Source organism: Fonsecaea monophora (assembly GCF_001642475.1).
Source record: "Fonsecaea monophora strain CBS 269.37 chromosome Unknown Scaff114, whole genome shotgun sequence".
Lineage (NCBI taxonomy): Eukaryota > Fungi > Ascomycota > Eurotiomycetes > Chaetothyriales > Herpotrichiellaceae > Fonsecaea > Fonsecaea monophora.
The window spans coordinates 60,115-81,519 of record NW_019174045.1 but is presented as its reverse complement, the minus strand read 5'-3'; the positions used below and the strand labels follow the sequence as shown (position 1 = coordinate 81,519).

At 53.1% G+C, this 21,405-nt stretch overlaps 7 protein-coding genes across 7 annotated transcripts; 3 read left to right on the top strand and 4 right to left on the bottom strand.

Moving 5' to 3' along the window:
* Positions 1-1,257: 1,257 nt before the first annotated feature.
* Positions 1,258-3,110, bottom strand: AYO21_10255 (hypothetical protein; the record flags this gene model as incomplete). The annotated part of the gene is made up of 6 exons (XM_022660177.1): positions 1,258-1,389; positions 1,456-1,924; positions 1,989-2,472; positions 2,528-2,645; positions 2,707-2,918; positions 2,981-3,110. The coding sequence occupies 6 exons, from the start codon at positions 3,108-3,110 to the stop codon at positions 1,258-1,260; spliced, it is 1,545 nt and encodes a 514-aa protein (XP_022507531.1).
* Positions 3,111-4,940: 1,830 nt separating this feature from the next.
* Positions 4,941-6,820, bottom strand: AYO21_10254 (hypothetical protein; the record flags this gene model as incomplete). The annotated part of the gene is made up of 2 exons (XM_022660176.1): positions 4,941-5,953; positions 6,007-6,820. The coding sequence occupies 2 exons, from the start codon at positions 6,818-6,820 to the stop codon at positions 4,941-4,943; spliced, it is 1,827 nt and encodes a 608-aa protein (XP_022507530.1).
* Positions 6,821-11,238: 4,418 nt separating this feature from the next.
* Positions 11,239-13,914, top strand: AYO21_10253 (hypothetical protein; the record flags this gene model as incomplete). The annotated part of the gene is made up of 1 exon (XM_022660175.1): positions 11,239-13,914. One exon carries the CDS (start codon positions 11,239-11,241, stop codon positions 13,912-13,914), a length of 2,676 nt encoding a protein of 891 aa, XP_022507529.1.
* A 713-nt stretch (positions 13,915-14,627) lies between these two features.
* AYO21_10252 (hypothetical protein) lies at positions 14,628-15,434 on the top strand (the record flags this gene model as incomplete). The annotated part of the gene is made up of 1 exon (XM_022660174.1): positions 14,628-15,434. The coding sequence occupies one exon, from the start codon at positions 14,628-14,630 to the stop codon at positions 15,432-15,434; it is 807 nt and encodes a 268-aa protein (XP_022507528.1).
* Positions 15,435-16,025: 591 nt separating this feature from the next.
* Positions 16,026-16,967, bottom strand: AYO21_10251 (hypothetical protein; the record flags this gene model as incomplete). The annotated part of the gene is made up of 1 exon (XM_022660173.1): positions 16,026-16,967. One exon carries the CDS (start codon positions 16,965-16,967, stop codon positions 16,026-16,028), a length of 942 nt encoding a protein of 313 aa, XP_022507527.1.
* Positions 16,968-17,736: 769 nt separating this feature from the next.
* AYO21_10250 (hypothetical protein) lies at positions 17,737-19,101 on the bottom strand (the record flags this gene model as incomplete). The annotated part of the gene is made up of 1 exon (XM_022660172.1): positions 17,737-19,101. The coding sequence occupies one exon, from the start codon at positions 19,099-19,101 to the stop codon at positions 17,737-17,739; it is 1,365 nt and encodes a 454-aa protein (XP_022507526.1).
* A 725-nt stretch (positions 19,102-19,826) lies between these two features.
* Positions 19,827-21,389, top strand: AYO21_10249 (hypothetical protein; the record flags this gene model as incomplete). Its single annotated transcript, XM_022660171.1, has 1 exon — positions 19,827-21,389. One exon carries the CDS (start codon positions 19,827-19,829, stop codon positions 21,387-21,389), a length of 1,563 nt encoding a protein of 520 aa, XP_022507525.1.
* Between the last annotated feature and the right edge of the window lie 16 nt (positions 21,390-21,405).

Here is a 21,405-nt window from a genome sequence, read left to right as displayed (position 1 = left end):
CGCGAAGCACGTGGAGGAGGATGGATTTATAAGCCTTGAGCATGTTGGGAGCAGGAAAAGAAAAAGGAAGGGGAAAGGAATACGACCTGTGTATGGATGGGTCATTGACGTGGATTCTTCGTCCGAACCACACGGATTGTTGTGACTGCTCCATGCAGCTGGGTAAGCAATGATTGAGGGGGGGCAATGTCACCATCAACAAGACCCCTTTCTTCCCCTTTGACGGCATGGATTTGATGGTTCAATCAAATGGTTTGGACAATAATGTCGTCACGTTGGGCAGGGCATTGGAGAAAAAAAGATCGAAATTTCTCGGTGAGGTCAGGGAAAGGTTGGTCCAATCACACTACGAGGTTAGGCTAGATACTATGTAGATAGAAGGAAGCTTCGAGTCACCAAAAGGCCAATGTGTGTGGGTGCCAAGCCACTTGTAAGCTAAAACAGCAGGTGGGATAAGAGTGGATCATGGATGATTTTCCGGACTTATGAGGCCCGAACAACTCTTTTTCCGACGTTTTTTTATCTCCCCTTCTCTACTTGCCTTGCCTTAGAGGTTAATATAGTCCTTCTGTATGCCATCAGATACATGTCAGCTGCAAGTCTGTATCTGTCCTTACTTATACCACTCTCCAGATCTGCCTGCTTCCCCCGTATTCTTCGGCCGAAGTGTCGGTCAAAATACATCTTACCGGGATACGCCGTGGAGTGCTCGTGTGGCCAAAAAGATAAGGCCGTGGAACCGTGAATGAGGGAAATCACCCTTGGTGACCCCTTCTATCGGATGACACCAGCCAAGTACCACGTATTATTCTATGCTAGGTACGCGTAGACATGAGTCCTGTATATCAGTACACCTTCCACCAGGACCCCTTGTCGTTCCTTGTCCTCAAAAGATGCTCCCGCTTGCCTGACCATATGTGGGAATCTTGCCGTGTTGCAGCTTAACTCATCATCTTTCTTCAAACCCAGATCTTTCCCAAATGGGAATTACTCTTACCCCCAAGGGGACGGCGTCCCGGGCATCAGCCGATGCCGTAGGCGGGCTCGCTTAGGCAGATCGAGGTGGCCCATCAACTAGCTAGCATCCAGCATGAATCGGAACGCGAACTGCACACCAGCAATTATTATTGTAAAGTAATCAACACACCAGTCGGTGAACACTAGACGTGTAAGTGGGCCCATCATTCATTCTTGGGATTACCATTAAATCTATTTTTGTTTCCTCGCTGCAGTCACGTATCATACTTTGTGTATCGTCTACCTTTTCACTTTCACCCAATACTTTGATCGTGTTGCTGCAATCTTCCCGAATCGAAACTCGCTGTTATCCTTTTCGTGAATCGTAAGATCAACCACATCCATCTCCGAGAGGTACCTGAGAGTTATCATCTGGTGTTTTCACAGCCACACCATTACCCCAGCGCCCACAGACGCCAACGCAAGCACCATACCTACCAGCCCAGCATCCTTGAACGAGGGAGGTCCGTAAACGGTTCTGCCAGCAGCACCTTGCGAGGTGGCCGCTGATGCCGTGCTGCTGGTCATCGACGATGGGGTGACTGTCGAGCTGTAAGTACTACCGGTCTGCGAAGTCGAAAATGCGAGCGACGTGGAAAGAGCAGAAACAGAGAGCGAAGTATAAGGAGAAGGGGTCCTGGCGGCAGAAGGGTCCACTGTAATGCTGCCCTTCGGCACGCCGTTTGGCATACCTGCTGAGACGGCACCGACTCCAACCGTGGGGAGAGGCGCGCCAGGGTCCACCGTCCATCCTCCTGCGGTCGAACTTGGGCAAGGTGGTGGCGTGGTCTTGACTGTCGCCGCATACTGGGCTGATTTCACCCCTGTAGGGTTCAGGGTCTTCCATTGTTGTTGAAGGTTGCTGAAATCTGGTGATACAGGAGTCGGTACCCCTTGGCGAGTGAATCTGTAAACGCGGTCAGCTCGATCGGCCTCGGAAAATTCGTGCGTTCGTAAGCCATCATATCTACCCTTGTATTATGGTTGACCCTTGGTTAACGTCTGGTCCCACCTGCGGACCATACGACACAAGTCCATAATTGTTCATCTCTTGAATCCATTCGTAGATGATGGCTCCAGACCAGGTGTCAACCATCTGCGGTCCAAATATGGCAGCTTGATCGTTGAATGTGCGCGGCGGTACGGTATTGCAGCCATCCTCGGAGAAGAAAATAGGTACTGGGTAATCCTCGGCAAGTGCCTGCAGTCCAATGTATCCCGAAGTCTGGAAATCAGGTGTTGATCCACACCACTCGTAGCTGTTCAATGCGTAGAAGTCGAGGCGCTCAGTCACGTTAGGACGGCACACCAAGTAGTCCTGAAGCATAGGCCGAAGAACGGCAGTATCAGTTGCCGAGTAGCCGATAGGAATCTTGCGGTAGCCTTTGGCATCTCGGTAACTCTTGAGGTCGGCAGCTGCGGAGAGAAGATAGGGCGCAGCGCCAGAATCGGCCACTGTTGGCTTATTAGTGGGTGCGTGAGCCCCAATCGAGACTGATGTGTCACATACAAACATTGAGCACCTCGTTGCCCACGAAAAACCCAGCGGTGTTGTCGTATTGTTGAAAGTTGTCCATAACAGCTCTATACGAAGCGGATTTGTTCGCGGTCCACGACGAGACAGATTCCTGGGGGAGTGTCAGCTGCGCCGTCTCTTGCAGTGGCCTGGTTTATTGTTATCTGCCCTACATATCGAATGTATGTTTTGAAGCTGTCCATATCCACAAACAGGTAAATCCCAGCAGCGGCAAAAGCGTTCATACAACCGGCATGATCGGCCGAGGCGTCCACATGATACACACGAATGGCATTTGCGCCTAGCTGCTGCATGAGTGTGGCATCCAGTTGACATTGGGTGGTGTTGACGAGAGGGTCGTCTTCGACCAGCTGGTACGCAACACCTACGAGAAGCGCCTCAGTCAGCCAGGATCAACAACAGCCCTTCCGCCGACTTGACCCGTACCTTTGACGAAAAATTGGTCGCCATCGCTTGTGAAGAACTTTGAACCGACCACTGAGATGGTGGGAATTGCGTTGATCGTGGCACAGATGGCCGCCAGGACCAGGAAAATCAAGGTCGATGGAGCACCCATGGTTTGTTGAGGTGAACGAGTCTGGGATGAAAGGAGGCAATTCGAAGCGCGATATTGATGTCAAAACACTTTGGTGATTCTGAGCAAGTCAGGACTTTTAGAGTTCGAGCGCACCAAAGGGTTGGGAGTTGTGGTAAGGTAGCAAGCTGTGCTAGAGGTCGGGTCTAAACCAACCACTAGCAGCGACAAATAATATGTGCAAAAGAAGAGAAGGATCTCGTCCCCAAGGCGATGTGATTTGAGTGACTCTGCGACCTGGAAGTGAAGGTTGGGTGATAAAGAGGGGCGAGCTGCAACAATAGCAGCAGGAGCGTACGACCACAAAAAAAAGCGACGAGGAGTAACAATTCTCTTTTTACAGAGCAGGCGCGACAGTAGCCAGGAGAAAACGAGAGACGAAGCAGGTCATACAGCAACGACAAACATGGTGAGCGACGCCAGCAATGACAATGGCAGAGCCAGACAGGGAGGCGCGAAAGGGGATGATAAGTGGTAAAATCTCGACGACACGACCCGACGGAGAGCTTTTTTCAACATGGTTCAATTTCAGCCGCAGGGCCAACATTTGCGCATCCGTTTGGCGACGATGGGAAGCGTACAACAGGATTGTAGAGTTCAAGGTCGCCTCCCGCTGCACGCTGCCCCCCGAACCTAGTCAATCGCAAGCCCAGGAAACAGGTAGTTGGGAAGACGCGAAATAGAATTCGGCCATAGCGTGTGCGGGAGACGTGGGAGACGGCCAAGTTTCATGCATTGTCCATCATTTTATCTCCATTTTTCAAGCCATGCTGTCGAATCGATGACGCAGAATGGAAAGTCGTGGACGGAATTGGCCATCAACGATGGTAGCAAGATTGCCCGTTATCTGTTATCTACTCCGTACTTGGCTTTCTGCAGGTGGTCAAGCACCAAGATAGGGAACTGTGGCGGCACATCTCGCAAGGCCGTGGTCAGTCCCTCTGGAAGATCCTGACCACCCCCGGATAAACTCTCCGGGCTTGCCCTCCTCTTGAATTGTCAGGCTTAAGTGGCTTATAAGGTACCTGGAAAGCTTGGTTGGCTGGTTGGTTGGGTTGTTGGCTGCGCGTCCTTGGCCCCTTACACCACTCGCTGGTGAGTCCAAGCACTGGCACCTTCACTCAACGGTTCCTTTGGTTCATGCACTAATACCAAGTACTAATTCCGGACTTCTGTGATCCATGAACTGACTCGTACTACTCGCTAGGTAGGTGCCCTCTAGCCTTCTGCAGTAGGTTACATGGAACTCTAAGATGCCGCGACCGACAGTCCTGCTTTCTCGAAGCAAGCCATCGGGAACTACCCTAATCCTGGGCCGATGTGATAAGATTTCTGAAACATGTACAATCTCGCTTGACTGCGCACGTCATCCTCATTATCGCGGGTGGTGGCGGTGCTAATTTGATAGAGAGGGTTTCCTTGACTCAGTAGTAGTACTCCGTAGTGGAGGGTGGTTCTTGTACGAGAGCTCGCGAATGTCGATGGTGAATACGAGGACTGAGAACAGAACATATGGATCAGTTAGTTATACGGATCACTGGTGCCAGTTGAGAAGTGCCTCTTTCATTCCCTTTTCTTTTTTGGTGTGCATCGACCTTATTTTCATTAGAATCGCACAATCCGTGGGGTATCTCATGGCTCATTCATTGTCCTGTGACCCCAAACCCGCGCCACGCGAAATCTCACTTTCAGCCCGCAACGCCTTGCTTTGATCAATTACATGTTTGCCATGCATGCTCTGAGAGAGAGATATAGAGACCCAGCGACCAGCCTGCGCCACAGGTAATGCGGATTTCTGACCGCGACAGAACGTTACACGACAGTCGTGCGTCGAACGACAAACACAGCTACCTCGACGCCCACATTTCCTGCTGTCTCCCGACTCTGGCGAATCCCATCAACCACTTCTCTTGCAAGCATGCCGGGTGTCACTTCAATCCGACCGCTTCTCGCTGGCATACGCCCGCCACTCTTGTGATAATCCACCAAGTTCTGTCGTAGACGCGGCTGCTCTTGCTCGATGTACCACTCTTTCCACAGGGTGCGGTCGAGCACTACCTCAGCGGTTTCTGCGTGGATAATCTGGTATCGACTTGGGAGCCCTCGTGATGGCGCTCTCTGACTGAGAGCTTCGCACATGGCTAATAGCATGGTTTGCATCTCCTCAAAGCTCTTCATACTTGCGACCGCGTCCATTCGACCTAACTGAATCGCAATATCTGTGTAGAGGTTGTTGAGCAGGATAAATTGCCGCAGGAAAGGCTCGATAACCGGTCCGATATATCGACTCGCAAATGTTTGTCCGCCCAGCTTCGTCGGGTAGATCAGTAGTAGCGAGCCCTCATTCGAAGATAATTCCAATAGCCTGTCCGCTAAATAAGACCGCCTGCTCAACGTGAAAAAGTCCTCCACTTCCCGAGGCGTCGTAGGCGGAATATACCGTTCCAGAATCGAAATCTGTATACTACTAGGAGCCGCAATAATGTTCGATGGGCGTGGAGCCACAGCACTGAAAGTGGCCACATGGGAATGATACGCTGGAACAACGGCCGCATGCGTAAAGACAGTATGATCCTGGAAGTAATCGTCGCTCGGATAGTTGGTGTTTGGTGTTGCGGGAGGCGAGGCTGGAACTTCGTCCATGCTGATTGCTTGGAAATATGCGTGCGTGATGGTGATGTAGGGAGGGGATGTGAAGTGGTTCTGCACGTCTTCAACCACTCTGTCGTAAATGGGTCTCGTATGGGTTGACCTTGGCTGGGAAGGTAGAGCCTGGACGACCATCTGAATTTGTTGTTGACTGGTGAAATCCCCCGCAGAGGATACTGCACATAAATCAGTCAGTCAACACGTCAAGTTTCAAGTGAGAAGGGCATACCAAGATGCTGGCAAGCTCGTTCAAGCCAATTCAACCGGCTCGATTCGTCCCGCGACATGTTTGACGGTTCTGGCATTCGTATCTCTGACGGACGAGACGTGGAACTCGTGCGAGGCTGGCTTTGTCTCTGGCTCCCTGAATCGCTTTCGTAGCTTGATACCGTGCGGGCACCTCCACTAGTATCTGTCTGTGACGGTCTCTCCCATTTGAAAGAGTCGAGATCCTCTGGAGGTGTGAGGGGTGGTACAATCCCACACGGTCCGTTGAACGCTTGTCCAAGGATCTGGGACGGGTAGAACCACCCAGGCGTGGGTAATGGTTCTGAGATTTTGATAGGAGCGGCAGTAATGTCTAGCATTGTTGAACGATCTCTGATGACATCGTGACAGAATTCTGAGTGCTTTTCTTTCTCTGACCGCGCCATCAAAGGCCCCGCGGCGTCAGAACTTCTGGTTTTATAGATGCTTGCTGATTGAATCCTGCGACTGAAGTAGTCGTCATGGCCCACGCTGAAACCCTCCAGTGACCCTAACGACGACGACCTCCGGCGTGGCTTGGGTCGGGTAGTTCGTTGTTGACCCTGCCCAATATCATCGTCTGGTCTCTTCAATCCTAGTCCGTCCAGCATGGATCTTGAACCATTCCTCAGACCGTCTCTCGATTTTCCGAACACTTTTACAACTCCCTGCGTGGGTTCATCGCACCGGTCTCCGCTTGACAGACATAGGGAGAGCTCTTGTATTCGCACAACTACCGGTTGCGGTTTGAAGACAGTGGCCACGCCATTATCCAGCGACAGAGGCTGGGAGGTCATTGGCAGGGGAGATATCGTAAGCCCATGAAGATCTGCTCGTGGCAAGAACGTGAAAGGCGAAGGCGATCGGAACAAAGGTGCGTTTGGGATTCTCGGGGGAGAGTGCAAGCAGGAACTCTAACCTGGGTGCTGGGAAGAGGAATATGAATAATGAAGGACAAGAATTAAAAGTGAGTAACGACAAGGGGAACTGGCCACACTCTCTCGCACACAACCAAATGCTCTGGAAAACAGCCCTTTTGGACCAAACGGAAACCTGCTGGTTAACGAACAAAGAAGAACAGATGTCGAGGAAGCATTCGGCTGTGTCGGGCCACAAGACTCATGTACGACCAGATGTGAGGGTCTATTTTCTTTCTCAGATGGCCTTGAGCGGGCGAGGCGCGGTCAAGGAGACCCGGTTGGAGCACTTGCAGGTACAACACCGTAGCCTTCGCGCCATTTTTTTTCGAGCTCTAAAGTTACGTGGGCACTTCGAACAAGGCCCAACAACCAGCAAGAGAGGATTAGGCACAGGCATTTGGCTATGCAGAACATTGCAGTGGAGTTGCCAATCCCTGGGATTGGGGTGGTTGAGGATGACAGTTGGCGTGTTCTAGACCCTCGTGGATCGTACGAGCCACAATTCCACGACAGGGGCCTCGGCAGCAGAAGGGGAAACTCTATTGTTTTAGCCATGGCCTCAAAATTCTTCTGTCCATCTGTCCAGCAAAGGGGGGGTGGGAGAAGAAGAGGGGGGTGGGACTTTGGCACTTAGCGATGCCAGTGGAGCATCTTGGGCCGTTGCGCATGAGGTGTTTTAGGGTTTTTCTTCTTCTTCACCAGTACGAAGTAACATACGAAGTACTAGATACTGTGATGGATGTTTGGTACCTAGTGGTAGGCCGCTCGCAGGGGGGGAACAGCTCCGTCTGGAGATCCATTAGGCACTTACCTAAAGCTCATAAACTTCGACTTATCACCTTCAAGCCCGTAAGCTTTGGGCGGCATTTGCTTCCTCTCGATGGTCCGTGCCCTGGAAATTCCCATCCAGACAATTATGCTCTTTTTTGCCCCAGTGCATCCCTCGGCCTTGCATAGCTGGCCTTCTGCCGTTATAAACCCAGAGCTTACGACTTCTAGGTACGAGAGCCTTCGTAACCGGTGTCTAGCCTTGAGAGAGAGATGCTATTATTAAGCACCAAGCTGGGGCAACCAGGCGCCAGAGGAATCCTGTGGCGGTAGACCAGACCGTAATTCATCCGGCTTCTCTCAGATGAACTGCCCGATTTGCCGAACGAAGCTCTGGGCTCGGCGCTGGTGGCGCCAGGAATACGGTGATTCTGGTGATATCAGGCTGGACTTATACGAAGGCTTGGATGAACTTTGCATATCGCTGCATTGCACATGGTCCCTGTGACATTCTGCGAGGGACATTCTGCCGCAGTAGTCTCCGTGCCATATAGACCGCTGTTTGCACTGACACGTTAGCTGGGTTGTGCCTAAGCCCTATAGTCGAATCAGAAGAATTGCGAAGAAAATTCTTCGCGCCTGACTGTTCTCTGGTTGTCGATCAGGGGGGCCCAATCTCCCCCAAGTTTGCCAAAGCCTGCGGACTTGGCAATGATCTGTCATGGAAAGGCTTCTACTCGGGTATTCCTCAGCCTCTCCTCGGATCATTCCTCCTTGCTTGCACGGGCGGTGAAGGCCATGTGGAAGAAATGTGTACCTCGTACCTCGTAGCGTTCCTGCAGGCAACAGCAGGGACACCCAAAAGTCTCTCGAGGATTTGGGGTGTGGGCGTTTCATCAGCATGCGTCTTCCGCGTCTGTGCAAGCAAGGTCTTTGGGTCAAGACGAATCATCAGCGCTGCTGTCCGTGCAGAAAGCACGGCTGTCACACTGATTCGAGCACCGGGTAGAGCCGGACCTCAGAACTTCTGGGAGCACCCGTTTTCCGTCTCGCCATGGATGCCGTGCATGAGGAAAGTATGTGGCTAGGATTTGATAATCTTGTTGTCGCAAACCTCAAGTCTGTACCTGAGCAGCGGCTACTGAATGGTCCGTGCAGCTCAGGGCGACCATCATGTGCCATGCTTGATGGTTGGGTCAGATTTGATCACGTCCGCGGGTTTATGGATGTCAAGCACATTGCTGCGACATGAACACAGCTGCCGCATATTTTGAAAACCACGGAGCCCTCCAACCTTGGTGCCTCAAGATCCTTTCGTGCACCCCATGGATAATTGTGCCAAGCTTCGAGGTTGAGGAAGCTGGGTGCACCCATACCTCAGGCACGTATTTGTTGGAACAAAGTTGAGGGGGACATCCCTTAAATTGTCATCCTGTCATCCCTCTAGGAGGAAGTATATGTGGGGTGTTTTCAGGCCTGCAAGGATACATTTTGCGAGACTTGAACATCTTCAGACTCCAGGTGGCACCATGGCATCATTTTGAGTTCTCCTTGGTCGGGATGATTAGGCGGGTGGCGCTCCCACTGCTGAATTGGAAGAAACAAGCACCAGAGATACTTAAATTTGCCCAGAGCCGAAACAATGACAACTGGAGACGGGTCAGCGATACTCGGTAAACTATATAGAGGTGAGCAAAGTAACAACTGGCGGTAAGCAATATCTGAGACGGCAAACGGTGGTGAGGAGCTGTCTCGACCATCCCCATACTTTTCCCCTGTCACACCCCAGCCGGATGACTGTGCGTATTGTGATACTGACCCGGACAAGATGTCTGTGATGGCTGGCCGCTTTCACTCATCTCGCAGTTCGGATGACGGTGATGATTCCCTTGGCTCTTTACTCGTAGATCATATCCTGCTGGTATTGGTCCGAATGTTTGCTATGCTGTTTCAGGTCATGCGGGGTGTTTGTTCCTTGAGGCGATCCCTGTACGGAGGAGAGGGACGGAGGGCCTTATAGCATATTGCCAAACTCTGTACCGGGAAGAAGTCAGCCCAGAAACGTGTCGGGCCGTTAAGGGTCTTATAGGAGGGAAAGGACTCGGTGGTGTTTGATTCAGAGGATAGGAGGGACTGTCACTCCATCGTCCCACTCTCTTTCTGAGGATCTAAGGAGAAGTACTGAGTAATGGCACTCGTAGCTCCACAACATGGGAAGGCGGAAGTCGCCTCGATCACTAGTATGAGGCAGAGGTCTTGTCGAGTATTGGAACGAGTACTCAGTAGGAGTAGTGATGCGGTGGTGCTGTTATCAAGGGAGCCGAAGTTGCTTCTGTCAAAAGGATGCAGAGACCCACGCGACTCGGGGCCCTGAGACTTTTGTCATTTCTTTTATTTGTAACTAAACTGATAATAGGCTTAAATCCATTCTCATGCCTGATAAGGCTGGCAAGCAACCAGTCAAATGCGCCCTGGGCACCTTTTCCACAGGAGCCATGCATCCTCGATCCTCCATCCTGCATCCGATCGTCTGCTCTCCCTCTATCCCTCCCCTGATCATATCACCCGCTACCGCTGCAGCCGCCGCCGCCGCAATCCGTCCAGTCCGAGCAAACGACATGATCTCTCCTGGATAGAGCTTGGACCTCGTCACAGCACTTGTCCACCTGTCATCAGCACTCGACCCCCAGATAGACTTTGGAATCATTGCGATTCGGTCTGGCACACCGTTCACTTCAGGCCACCTTCTGTCGCTCCTCCATCATCGCTCCGTCAGCGGCGTACGAGGAGAGGTGTCTCAGAATGAAAAAAAGGAGGTGAGAAAAACTCAAAATCTACTTTCTACACATACACTGGAGGGAGATGCCATCCTTTCCGAGAGCCGGCAAGGATCAACTGATCAAAGAGACGGGCTTCCCATTGCTTTTGCCCCTGTTCAAGCCGAGATAAGGGTGTGTGTGTGTCTGTCTGTGGTGTCTCTGTGTTGCTGTTTGTCCCCTCCCCGTCTTACTCCCCCTCATGTTATCAGCGACCTGCTAACTGTGTATCTACTAGTAGGTATTTCTCCCTTTGCCTCCCGTACCTACTGGAGTAGTAGGTTAAAACCCCCCACTCGACATCCTACCTACTCCTGTACCCTTGCTCATGCCTTTATCTTCTTTACTCTCTGGCGCCGCCACTGGCCATGCGAGACCGTTCGAACTCCACACCCCGTTCAAGCGATCTGACGTTCCCAATTTGAGCCAAATAAGACATATGGATTCCCCGTCCCTCGATCTATATCTGCCTCTTCCCCGGTTTCATCTCCTGTAGAGTAAGCACTGCGGCTACTTTCTGTTCCTGACAGCCCTGCTGGGTTTCTGCTAACCATGACTGCTGCCCACTTTCCACGTGTTTGCCGACAAGCCCCTGTTTTCGAAGCCGGATGCTCTCCGATAAGACTATGGCTTCCTTACTAGTCACCGACTCAAAACCTCGCGTTGGCCTTCTTCCTGTCATCCTGCTCACGAGGACAAAGTGTCTGAATCATGTCGCTGTGGACAGATGAGCGTGTGGACGAAACCGTCACCTCCGCATATGTCCATTCGCACCTCCGCGCAGATGAACAGGAATATCTTCAGCGGCCTCTGTATTTCGGAGGCGATCTGACCGATGATACCTACTTGGACTGGATCTTGACTAGGGCCAAACGCTTCTTCCTCATACTGGTAGCCACCGGTGTGCCCGATCAAATCTTTGGCATCATCGACGATTCGTATGACGACGAAGATCTACCCATCATCGAGCAAGCCGTTCCCGATCTTCGGCTCTCCTATGAGCCGGATAGGTCCTTGGATAAACGTTTCTACAAGAACCAGTTCCGCTTCCTTACACGAGTTGTTGGAGAGGGGGAGCACATCCGTTATGCCGATGAAGAGGCAGTCCCAGTCGTCCCTGTCAGCTTGAAATCGGTGGTTCTCTCATTTAGTCATGAAGGCACCGATCGAGTGCGGTTACCGTCAGACAATCAGAGAGTCTTTGTACGGCGCCGCATCGTCCTCGAGGGACCGCTCAGCGAGGAGGACATTCTGAATGAAATCGCTGCGAGCAGAAGGCTGTGTCACGAACACATCGTGTCTGTCTATGGCTCCTATCTCTATCAAGGGGTGTTCAATGTCATCTCCACCCCAGCAGCCGAATGGAGCCTCAAGACATTCCTCACCGATACGCCTAAAAGCTTTGGTGCCCTCCCAAAGCCTGAGCGACGACGTATTTTAATCAATTGGCCACACTGCATTGCCAGTGCGTTAGCATGGCTGCACGAGAACGGCGAATTCCACGGAGGTATCCGCCCCTCCAATATTCAAATTGACAACTCCTTCTCCATCTCCTTGGGGTTGCTGGACGGAGACGGATTGCTTCGTCACAGACCTCGCCATGACGACATCGAAGCATATCAATACGGTCCGCCCGAGCGATGGAAGCGCGCGGTCACAATTCAAAGCACTGGCTCCGCTGCCCTCTCGCTTCCATCTGGAGGACGATCTGGCCGGAAGGCGGGTGGAAATTCTTCAAGACAGAACCATTCAGACGGCAAGAATTCTGTGAGAAGCAGGTCAGCTTCGTCGGGAGCAACTTATACATTTCAACCCACTTCAAAAGGAGGCTATGCAAGGCTTCGCTTGAGCGCAGCGATCGGTCCTGATGCACCGCCTCAGTCTGCTGGTCGCGGTAGGGACTTGGGGTCTCCAACGGACACCAGATCCGTGGTAACCCAAGATACAGCACGGCCTACCTATGATCCGATCGTCCCAGGGAGGGCACCCTCGATTCTGTCTTCTACTAGTTCGAATGGCCGGAAGGCTCCTTCGCTTAACAGCCCTATTTTCGTCTCGGCCCCAGAAGGCCGAAGCGCTGTCGTTCAGACCTGGCAGTCGGTCGAGCACGACATGTACGCCTCGGACGTGTTTTCACTTGCGGCTGTGATAATGGACATCTTGAATCTTCTCTGCAAACGCAGCTATAGCTCGTTCTCGCGGGCTCGGTCTGCCAAAAATCGTATGGCTGGCCGTGGCGGAGGCCTGGCTGATGCGAGCTTCCACGCCAACCTTGGCCAGGTCTTCCTCTGGGCCCAAGGCCTCCAAAACGAAGCTGAAAAGAAAGCCAAAAAGAACGACGGTCAGGTATATCATGCCGTCGGCCCTATCGTGCAGCTCATTCTCCAGTGTCTCGAGCGAGATCCACTCGCACGTCTGACTAGCGCTCAGCTCGAGCAGAAACTAGGTGACCTTATTCGTCGCTTTGCCAGTGTCGATAGACTCCATTGCGCCGCTCAACAGAGAGCAGAGAGCAGTGCAGGATCTAGGAATACGCCAATCCGGGAAAAGAAATCTTCAGAAAAATCTATTGAAGGACGATCTAATGACTACAGTCCAGGGAGGACCCTTCGTCAAGGATCTCGAGATCCGCGACCCACAACAAGAGAGGAAAGGCAGCCTCAAGAGCAAACCATGCTTCTCGATGTTCCAATAATTCACTCGCCCCTCAGCCATACCCCTCCAAGCACAACCCCGACCCCCGGCACGACTTCCGTCAGTTCACTCTTGTCCTTCAATTTTGATGGCGTCTCCGACACGGTAGTGGCAGATAGTCCGCGCTCCCGCGATCATTCTCTACACCGAAATGCTCGACGCGCAGAGGTAGCTATCCCTGCCAATCGGGTACCTTGGAGCAATGAGTTGGACACACCCCGGCAGAAGCACTGGAATAACTGGCACAATAACGACAGTCAAGTGGACCCGAGACTGTCGTTCGGTGAGTCGATCGAGACGGGCGCATTCACCTACTTAAACTACAGCACGAGCGCCTCCTCAGATGAGGGTGTAAAGTACTTTCCTCGGCCTCCCGCTCCACCCTCCAAGCCGCCCCCGAATCGAGAGCTGCCTCCAGTGCCAGCCGTACCGAGAGAGTCTCGTTCTGTCAAACCAAAGCACCGTTCGGCCGCTGTGAAGTCATCCAGTCAGGACATTGCTATGTTAAGTCATCTGTCATCTGCTGCTACTGGCGGACGTCCACTTCGTGTCGACAGTCTGCCGAAGACAATAGACTATGACGAGGATGTTTTCCACGACAAGCTCCATCACATGAGGCACCCGCACAACACGAAGGCTCTTTCACACAGTCGGTCAAGACAAGATCTATATTCCGGCAGAAGAGGTGTATAGTGTATCTCGTGGTTGAAGCTACGCTGCTGAAGGAAGGCCCAATGTGCACAACAGGGGGCAGGTCCTCTTTGCGAATTACCAACGTCAAATCTTATGATTACTATAGGCGTTGCTCCGAATGCTACGGGCCATGATTTGAATGAAGCTATGGTGGAACACGACTTGGACTGTCCGCAAGTTTATGCAACACTTTCGGATTCGCCATATTATAGCTTGGCATCTGCGCAATTTGTTCAACTGTACTATCAACGTGGGAAGCACAATCATCCTCTGCTGTGGGCGCGACTCTCGAGTTATCTTTCAACGCCCAGGCTCTGGCTCGACGGATTGGATAGATCTCCATGGATGGGAAATAGAGAAAGGCTTTCGGGTTATCTATGCAGAATTACGTATGTCTCCTGTATCAATATTCAAATACAGTCTATCATGAAGTATATATGTGTATGTATAATATGTACTTGGTACTCTTTTTGGTTTATGGCACGTGATTGTTTGCTGAGCTGTGGTCATTTGTGTCACCGGAGCAACTTCTACGGTGCACCATTTCTGCCTCGTCTGGTCCTTATCGGTCACGCTTCTCCTGTACCTCGTTCCAACACCAGCATAGCATGATATGCCGGAGCCAGCATCTTCACAGCTCAAGGATCTCCGATGCGACCACGATGTAACAGCTGAATGCCTATGCCACTTCTTGTAGTCAGCATTTCAGCGCCATGTCCGAGTCAGCAGTAGCCGAGACCACATATTTCCACACCCTCAATGCGCGGCCATACTTCTTTCCCCTGGAAACTCGCGACGAGCGGCTTGCAGATGTAATCTCACAATTGGTGAAGCTGCCTGCTGAAATCCGATGGGAAGTCTTTGCACACGCTTTCAAGGGCAACCGGGTCGCCGTGACCGCCAAGTCGGGCTGCTACTGCTTCTCGGACGCGACGGGGCCTTATCGCGCAGACCACCAGTGGCTGCTGAGGTCTGCGCCGCCGGGCCAAGTGCGACGTGAGGCTCAGCATGTCTTTATCCAGATGGCCATGTGGGAGCTCCATTGCCAGCAAGCGCTGCACTCGTTCGTGAACAGGATGAACGCCCTGCACAGTCTGAGCCACGTGCGCCACGTGCGACTGAATGTCTTTGAACTCGAGGCGACGTGGGAACTCAACCTGGACAAATTCCCCAATCTACAGACGGCGACGTTCGCGCCGAACCCCAAGGGCTGGACGATCACCATTCCCGAGCAGGCGGGCTCGGACCAGCTCTCGGACCCGAATGTCATGTTGCACGTGTGGCAGGTGCTGGAGTCCAGGGATGGATACGGCCCGGTGATGGAGGCGTTTAACCAGAAGACCCGCCGACGCGCCTATAGCATGTTCTTCGTCTTCCCTATCCGGTTCCATTTGCCAGAAACATCGCGGGATGGATCTCCCCGGTGGCAATTGAGTGTCTGGAGAGCGAACCTGGACACCGGGACGATCGAACGCAGCTGGCGAGAGGTCCATCTTGTTCAGGAAGCGACCCTGGATTGAGGTCTGTGCTTTGCTGGTACGGTCTGTCTTTTGGAGTTGGCGAATGACATGATATTATCTTACGCATCTTTGGGATCAACTTGTGTGACTATGTACTGGACTTGTGTGTGAAAAGGACATTGGGCACAAACCGATGTGCGTTGGATGAATATATTGACCCCTGAGCAGTAGTCGATCTCGCATAGGAGCATCACCCGAAGATCTCTTTGAGAGATTCCTCAGTCTTTTCCTGTCGGCTCACCTACGCACACGCCTCACGATCCTATATGATTATACTGTGCGTACCTGGTGCCTGGTACTGCGCCCACACCACACTTGTGGACGTAACCGGGGCGCTGTTCTGCCGAGGAGTTAACATGTATGTACTCTGTGTGGCCTATCGAGCTGTGTATGTGCAGCGAAGCTAGATAACCAGCGCCCACTGTGTCTGTGTCTGTATCTGCGACGTGACTTGTCCAGCTACCTGCCTATATAGGTATCCGAACCAATACTTACTAGGTAGGTACCTAGGTAGTATATGAGAGAACCCCTTGTCATTCACACACATCACACGATTCTTTTACAGAATGGACTTCTTCAATCCCCATAAACTCACCCCATCGTATACTCCCAGATCTTGTGCACGACACCAGCACCTGTGTCACTTCTCAACCTCTTCAACTCCTCGCTCCCGCCGTCCTCGACGACGCTCGAGTCTCCGTTGACGAGGTACACGCCGGAGCCCAACACTCCGTCACTGCCCTGCTGGATCAGCGTGCCCTTTGCGCGCTCGGGGTCCCGGACACGGCGGAACCGTCCGTTCGTTGCGGCGAAGAGGACTCTTTCGCCAGCCTCGGCCTCAGCCTCGTCGACGCTCGTGTCAATACCCCCGAAGACAACGCCCGGGTTGACGTGCAGGAAGACGATCTTGTCGTTCTCGGCCTGTGCGGCGAGATGTTCGAAGAAGAGCGTTGTCATGGTCGCCGCGGCGGCTGTGGGGGAGGGTTCTGTTGTCCGTGGTGTACCGAGATCGTCCACGTCGACCCACCCTTCTCGTCCGCCGGCGAGGACGCTGACGACGCGAGGAGACGCCGCTAGGCGCAGGAGCGGGAGCAGTGTGACCAGGATGCGCATCCGCGCGCAGTACTCGGCGCAAATGGTGCGGTCGATGCCTTCTTCCGTGAGAGAGATGTCCGCTGACGGTGACGGCGACGTCGAAGACATGATCAACAGATCCAGCCTTGGCGGATTCAAAGCGACCATCTCCCGCGCAGCATCCTGCACACACGACACCAGATTCGAGCCCTCGTCGGGGGTGGCAACGATCGGGACAATGTTCGCAGACGCGTTGAGGCTCTGTGCCGAAGTCTTGAGGGCATCGAGGCGCGCAGTTTCTCCGACGAGGTAGATGGTCGGCGTCGACGTGTGGCGCAGCACCGCGTGCAGCGTCGCCAGCCCGATTCCCTCGGTGCACCCGACCAGGGCGCAGACGGGGCCGCTGCCGGGACTGAGCAGCGAGGTGTTGTTGAGGAGGATGTCGCTCGTGGAGACCATCTTCATATGAGCAGGGCCTGAACACCACTAAAGAATGCAGCTCGTATAGTTTCTAGTTCGAGACTACTCCCCGAAACAGAAAGACAAGACAAAGCCAGAGAGGAGAGACAGGAGGAAGAAATTATCGCCATGTAAATGGCAAGATGGAAAGTCACTCCGCAGGACCGAGAGGTCTACAGGATAATGAAATTGTCTATACCCTATACCCTATCATACCCAGACCATAAATACGTACACGGTCGATGGTCCAATCAATCTGGGAGAGATGAGGGAATCAATGGCGACAACTACAAACTGCAAACCGTCCCAGACGCCGCGTGTGGCATTGACGTACGAGCCAGCGCTAACGTCGTTGATTACCTATACATTCAGATGCGCGGACTCTAATCAAGGTTGTCATGTGTGAGAGAGAGCGAAGGAGAAAGGATCCGAGTCGGAGCCACGGCTCCGAAAGGCGGGGTTTGTCTGGGTCTTGCATGTGCGCCTTGTAGATGCACATGTGTCGTCAGCATGGGTGTGTGGTGGAGCCACGGAATCTATTCAGTCGACCTGTTGTGGATGGGCTTTGCCTTCTGCTGACCTTCCCGGGACGCCTGTCGAAATTGTATGGCGGGCACAAGACCAGGTAGGCCAACACGCCACGATGCAGCTTCCACGCGACAATGGAGCTAACACGGTAAAGCACTTCAAAAAGAGCCTACCTGGACTGGGCAGCACCTTTTGGCGCCTTTACACGACGAAATCATTGACAATCTTCACGATCCATCAATCAGGATACCTTGACTGAGATAGCAGCTGCGTCGTCGATGCGGCCGAAAAACACCCCAGGGATATACTTTTCCACATCTCCGATGCAGCGAGCAAGGCCCGGGGCACCGCAACTCCAGCGGACCCCAGTTGCCACCAAGATGGTGGTTTCCTCCTCCGTGGGGATTGTGTCGGCGGGAAAAAAGAAGCCGTGCGTAGTGGTCACGCACTCCGGACTGCCTTGGAAACCCATGGTTCGAAGGGCAGCGTAGGCTGATTCTTGGAGGGGTCCGTGAGACTCAGCAGAACCGAGTTTGCTCGAGGCAAGCCATTGTTGCACAAACTTCTTTCCGTCCTCGTTGATTGGCGAGATCTCGAGCGGAAGCATCAGGTCCAGATACAACGAATCGGACTCCTCGTGAGCCGGTTGGCCTTCGCCGTAACAATGCCAGGGGAGAATAGACGGGAGATCTCCTGGCACTGGACGCCAGCGTTTAGACGGCGTCGAGTCACGCTTCGCGACCGAGTAGATGAACGAGTAGTCACCCTTCCTCTCGCAAAGGGACATGAATGCCTCGGAAGGAGCCAAGGTTGCGCAGGAGCTAGCACGCGTGGTGCTGATGGCGCCGATCATGGCGTAGAAATGGTCCTCGTCACGGTGTTGTGTGCGACGATCCATGTTCGACATAACCTGTAAAGCAGGACGTTCGAGGTACCCAGCAATCATGTGCTCGGCAATGAGATCCTCAAACGCGTCGAGACGTGGGTATCTCTCCCTCTTATCGCTGGCTACAGAGGCCGAGTCGTCGAGGTGAGTGAGGGTGTGACCAAGGCAGTTCAGGAAATGACTGCCTGGGACGATGACCCCGCAGGATTCCTCGCAAGTGATGGAAAGAACCTTGCTGTTCGCCGCCTCCTGATACGTCCATGCCCTCGATACCCATTTCTCCTTCTCCAAAACGTCGAGATAGACCGGGTCGACGCGGTCGGAAGTGCTCATCTGCTCGAGGACAGGGCGGGCGGCCGTGGAAAGGACGACAATGACTTCATCTGCCCGGGAGTAGATAAATCCCATGCTCTCCAAGGTGTGAATCCTCTCCGGCGCATCGACAGGCACACAGAATGCATCGATCCAAAATCGAGTGCAAGATGGGCGGTGCTGGATAACGGCACTCAATGCTGGGATTGTGCGGTCGGAAATCTGGTAGTCGCGGTGAAATGGACTGCGCTCTCTTTCCGCGCCCCATGTGTAGGAGACGCAGGTGAATCGTATGTCTTCAGCATCAGGAGCGTCCAAGTCATGAGCAGCCAATTTCCAATAATGCCCTTCAATTTGGACGGAGTCTTGTCCGCACTCGGGATCTTGGGTGACAAGGTACAGCAGCATGGGAGCGGTTTGCGGTGGTGCCCTCACAGCAGAGAGTGTCAAATTTCTAAGGGGTTCTTGTTCGAGATATGACGTTGAGGCATCGTAACTGGTCGAGCTGGCTTGTCGTTCGCGGGGTAGAGTGAGTTGAGTACAGAGATCAATTGAAGCCAGTCAAGGAAGTGAGTGAGTAGTGAATGAGGCTGATGAGCTTCATCAGCCTCATTGGCCCGCCGCAAGGATCAGCCAAGGCGTGGCACAGTTCCACCCACGGATTCCTATACTGGTAATCGGTATAATAACTAATATCTCGTATACGTCCAAGTTTGGCGCCGATTTCGTCATCCTCTCTACAAGTCCCGCATACCATCTGGAGCGAAGCGGTGATATCGGCCGGACACCGAAACTTCCTGTACATGTAACCGGGGCATATCCTGGCACCCTGGCAATGCGACACCGGCTATTAGACTCGGCACAGACAGACCGTCTTTTACCCATCGCACAATCCCCCCCTCTTGGTGGCGTCGAAGTCAATCTGGACCTCAGTGAGGAGCAATTGGTGATCTGCCTCGGCGTGGAGAATGCTCGTTGCGCCCTTTGCCGGCTAAGACGGCACCAACCTCCAAAAACAGGATAGCACCAGCACCATCTGGCGGACAACTACGACTTCAAATCTGCTCTTTACACCTTGAAAAAGAAAGTGTTGTGTCTGTGGTGTGTCAATATGTATTGTCTGGAAGCAAAGCATGTCAGTCGACCTCGAAGACACTGGGACATTTACTCTACGCGTCGAACACGATCCGCATGAGAAAGACGTTGCCAAAGACGACGGCGACCCGGAAGCCCTCGCATCGTTTGACAGTCCGTTCGATCTCCCAGTATGGCGCAAATGGGTCATAACCACTCTTTTGGCGTTGATGACCACGGCCGTCACGTTTGCCAGCTCGGTATGGTCTTCAGCCATCGCCGTCACATCCAAGGAGTTCCACGTCAGTGAAACAGTGTCGCTATTGGGGGTGTCACTTTATGTCTTGGGATTTGCCGTGGGTCCTATTGTTTGGGGTATGTTCTCGTCTCCATGTCCATTGAGGATCCTGCCATCGATGTCTCTTTCGAGTTGTGCTGACCTGAGGGCTGTGGTGGTTCAAGGACCCTTGTCAGAATTCAAAGGACGTCGATTGCCACTCTTCTCAGCCTTCTTCGTGTGGACACTCCTTCAAATACCGGTCGGAGTGGTCAACAACCTCCCCGCACTGCTAGTATGTCGCTTGTTAGCCGGCTGCTTCGGAGCCTCGCCTCAGGTCCTGGTTGGTGCAACCTACGCGGACTTTTGGGAACCCGCGGAGCGTGGTGTCGCAACCGCAGTCTACTCGGTGGCTGTCTACGTAGGCCCTACTCTGGGGCCCATATTTGGCGCCCTTCTCACCGAAAGCAGTCTTGGTTGGCACTGGACAGGCTGGGTTTCTCTCATTCTCGGCGTCGTCGTGGGAGTCCCTGCATTCCTCTTCGTCCCTGAGACATACGGGCCAACTCTCCAACAAAGAGCAAACAAGAAACTCAAACTGGCGCAGGACTCGTCAGCACTGAGCAGACAGATCAGCAAGCCAGCTCCAGCCTTTTCCGAGTTCGTCCAAAAGTACATGTTCAAGCCGGCAATCATGTTCTGCGTCGAGCCGATGCTCATGGTCATGGCGTTGTACATTGCCATCGTCTATGGGATTCTCTATCTGACCTTCTTCGCTTTTCCGTACAGCTTCGTCCAGGGTCGAGGTTGGGATTCTCGTACCGGGTCCCTCCCGTTTTTGAGCATTCTGACGAGCGTGGTGGTATGCTCGCTTGGAGTGGCGGTGTATTCGAAACGATACTATCGTCCCAGGCTCCTGGCTCGTGGCTCGGTTCTGCCTGAGGACCGCTTACCCTTGGTCATGCTCGGTAGCTTGATTCTCCCAGTCGGCCTTTTCTTCTTCGCCTGGACTTCGTCACGCCACATCTCCCCCGTGCCACAAATCATCGCAGGGTTTTTCATTGGGAGTGGCATCATGCTCATTTTCACCAACGCCGTGGCATATCTCGTCGACATCTACCTCCAGTCCGCCGCCAGTGCGATGGCGGCAAGCACGATTGTGAGGAGCTTGGTGGCCGCTGGCTTCCCTTTGGCGGCACCACGCATGTATAAATCCTTGGGTACGCCATGGGCGACGAGCGTCCTCGGCTTTCTGTGCGTGCTAGCGATCCCGGCTCCATTCCTCTTCTACAGATACGGGCGGAAGCTGCGGCAGATGTCGCGGTTTGCTCCGATGCCAGAATAGCATCCTTTACGACAAT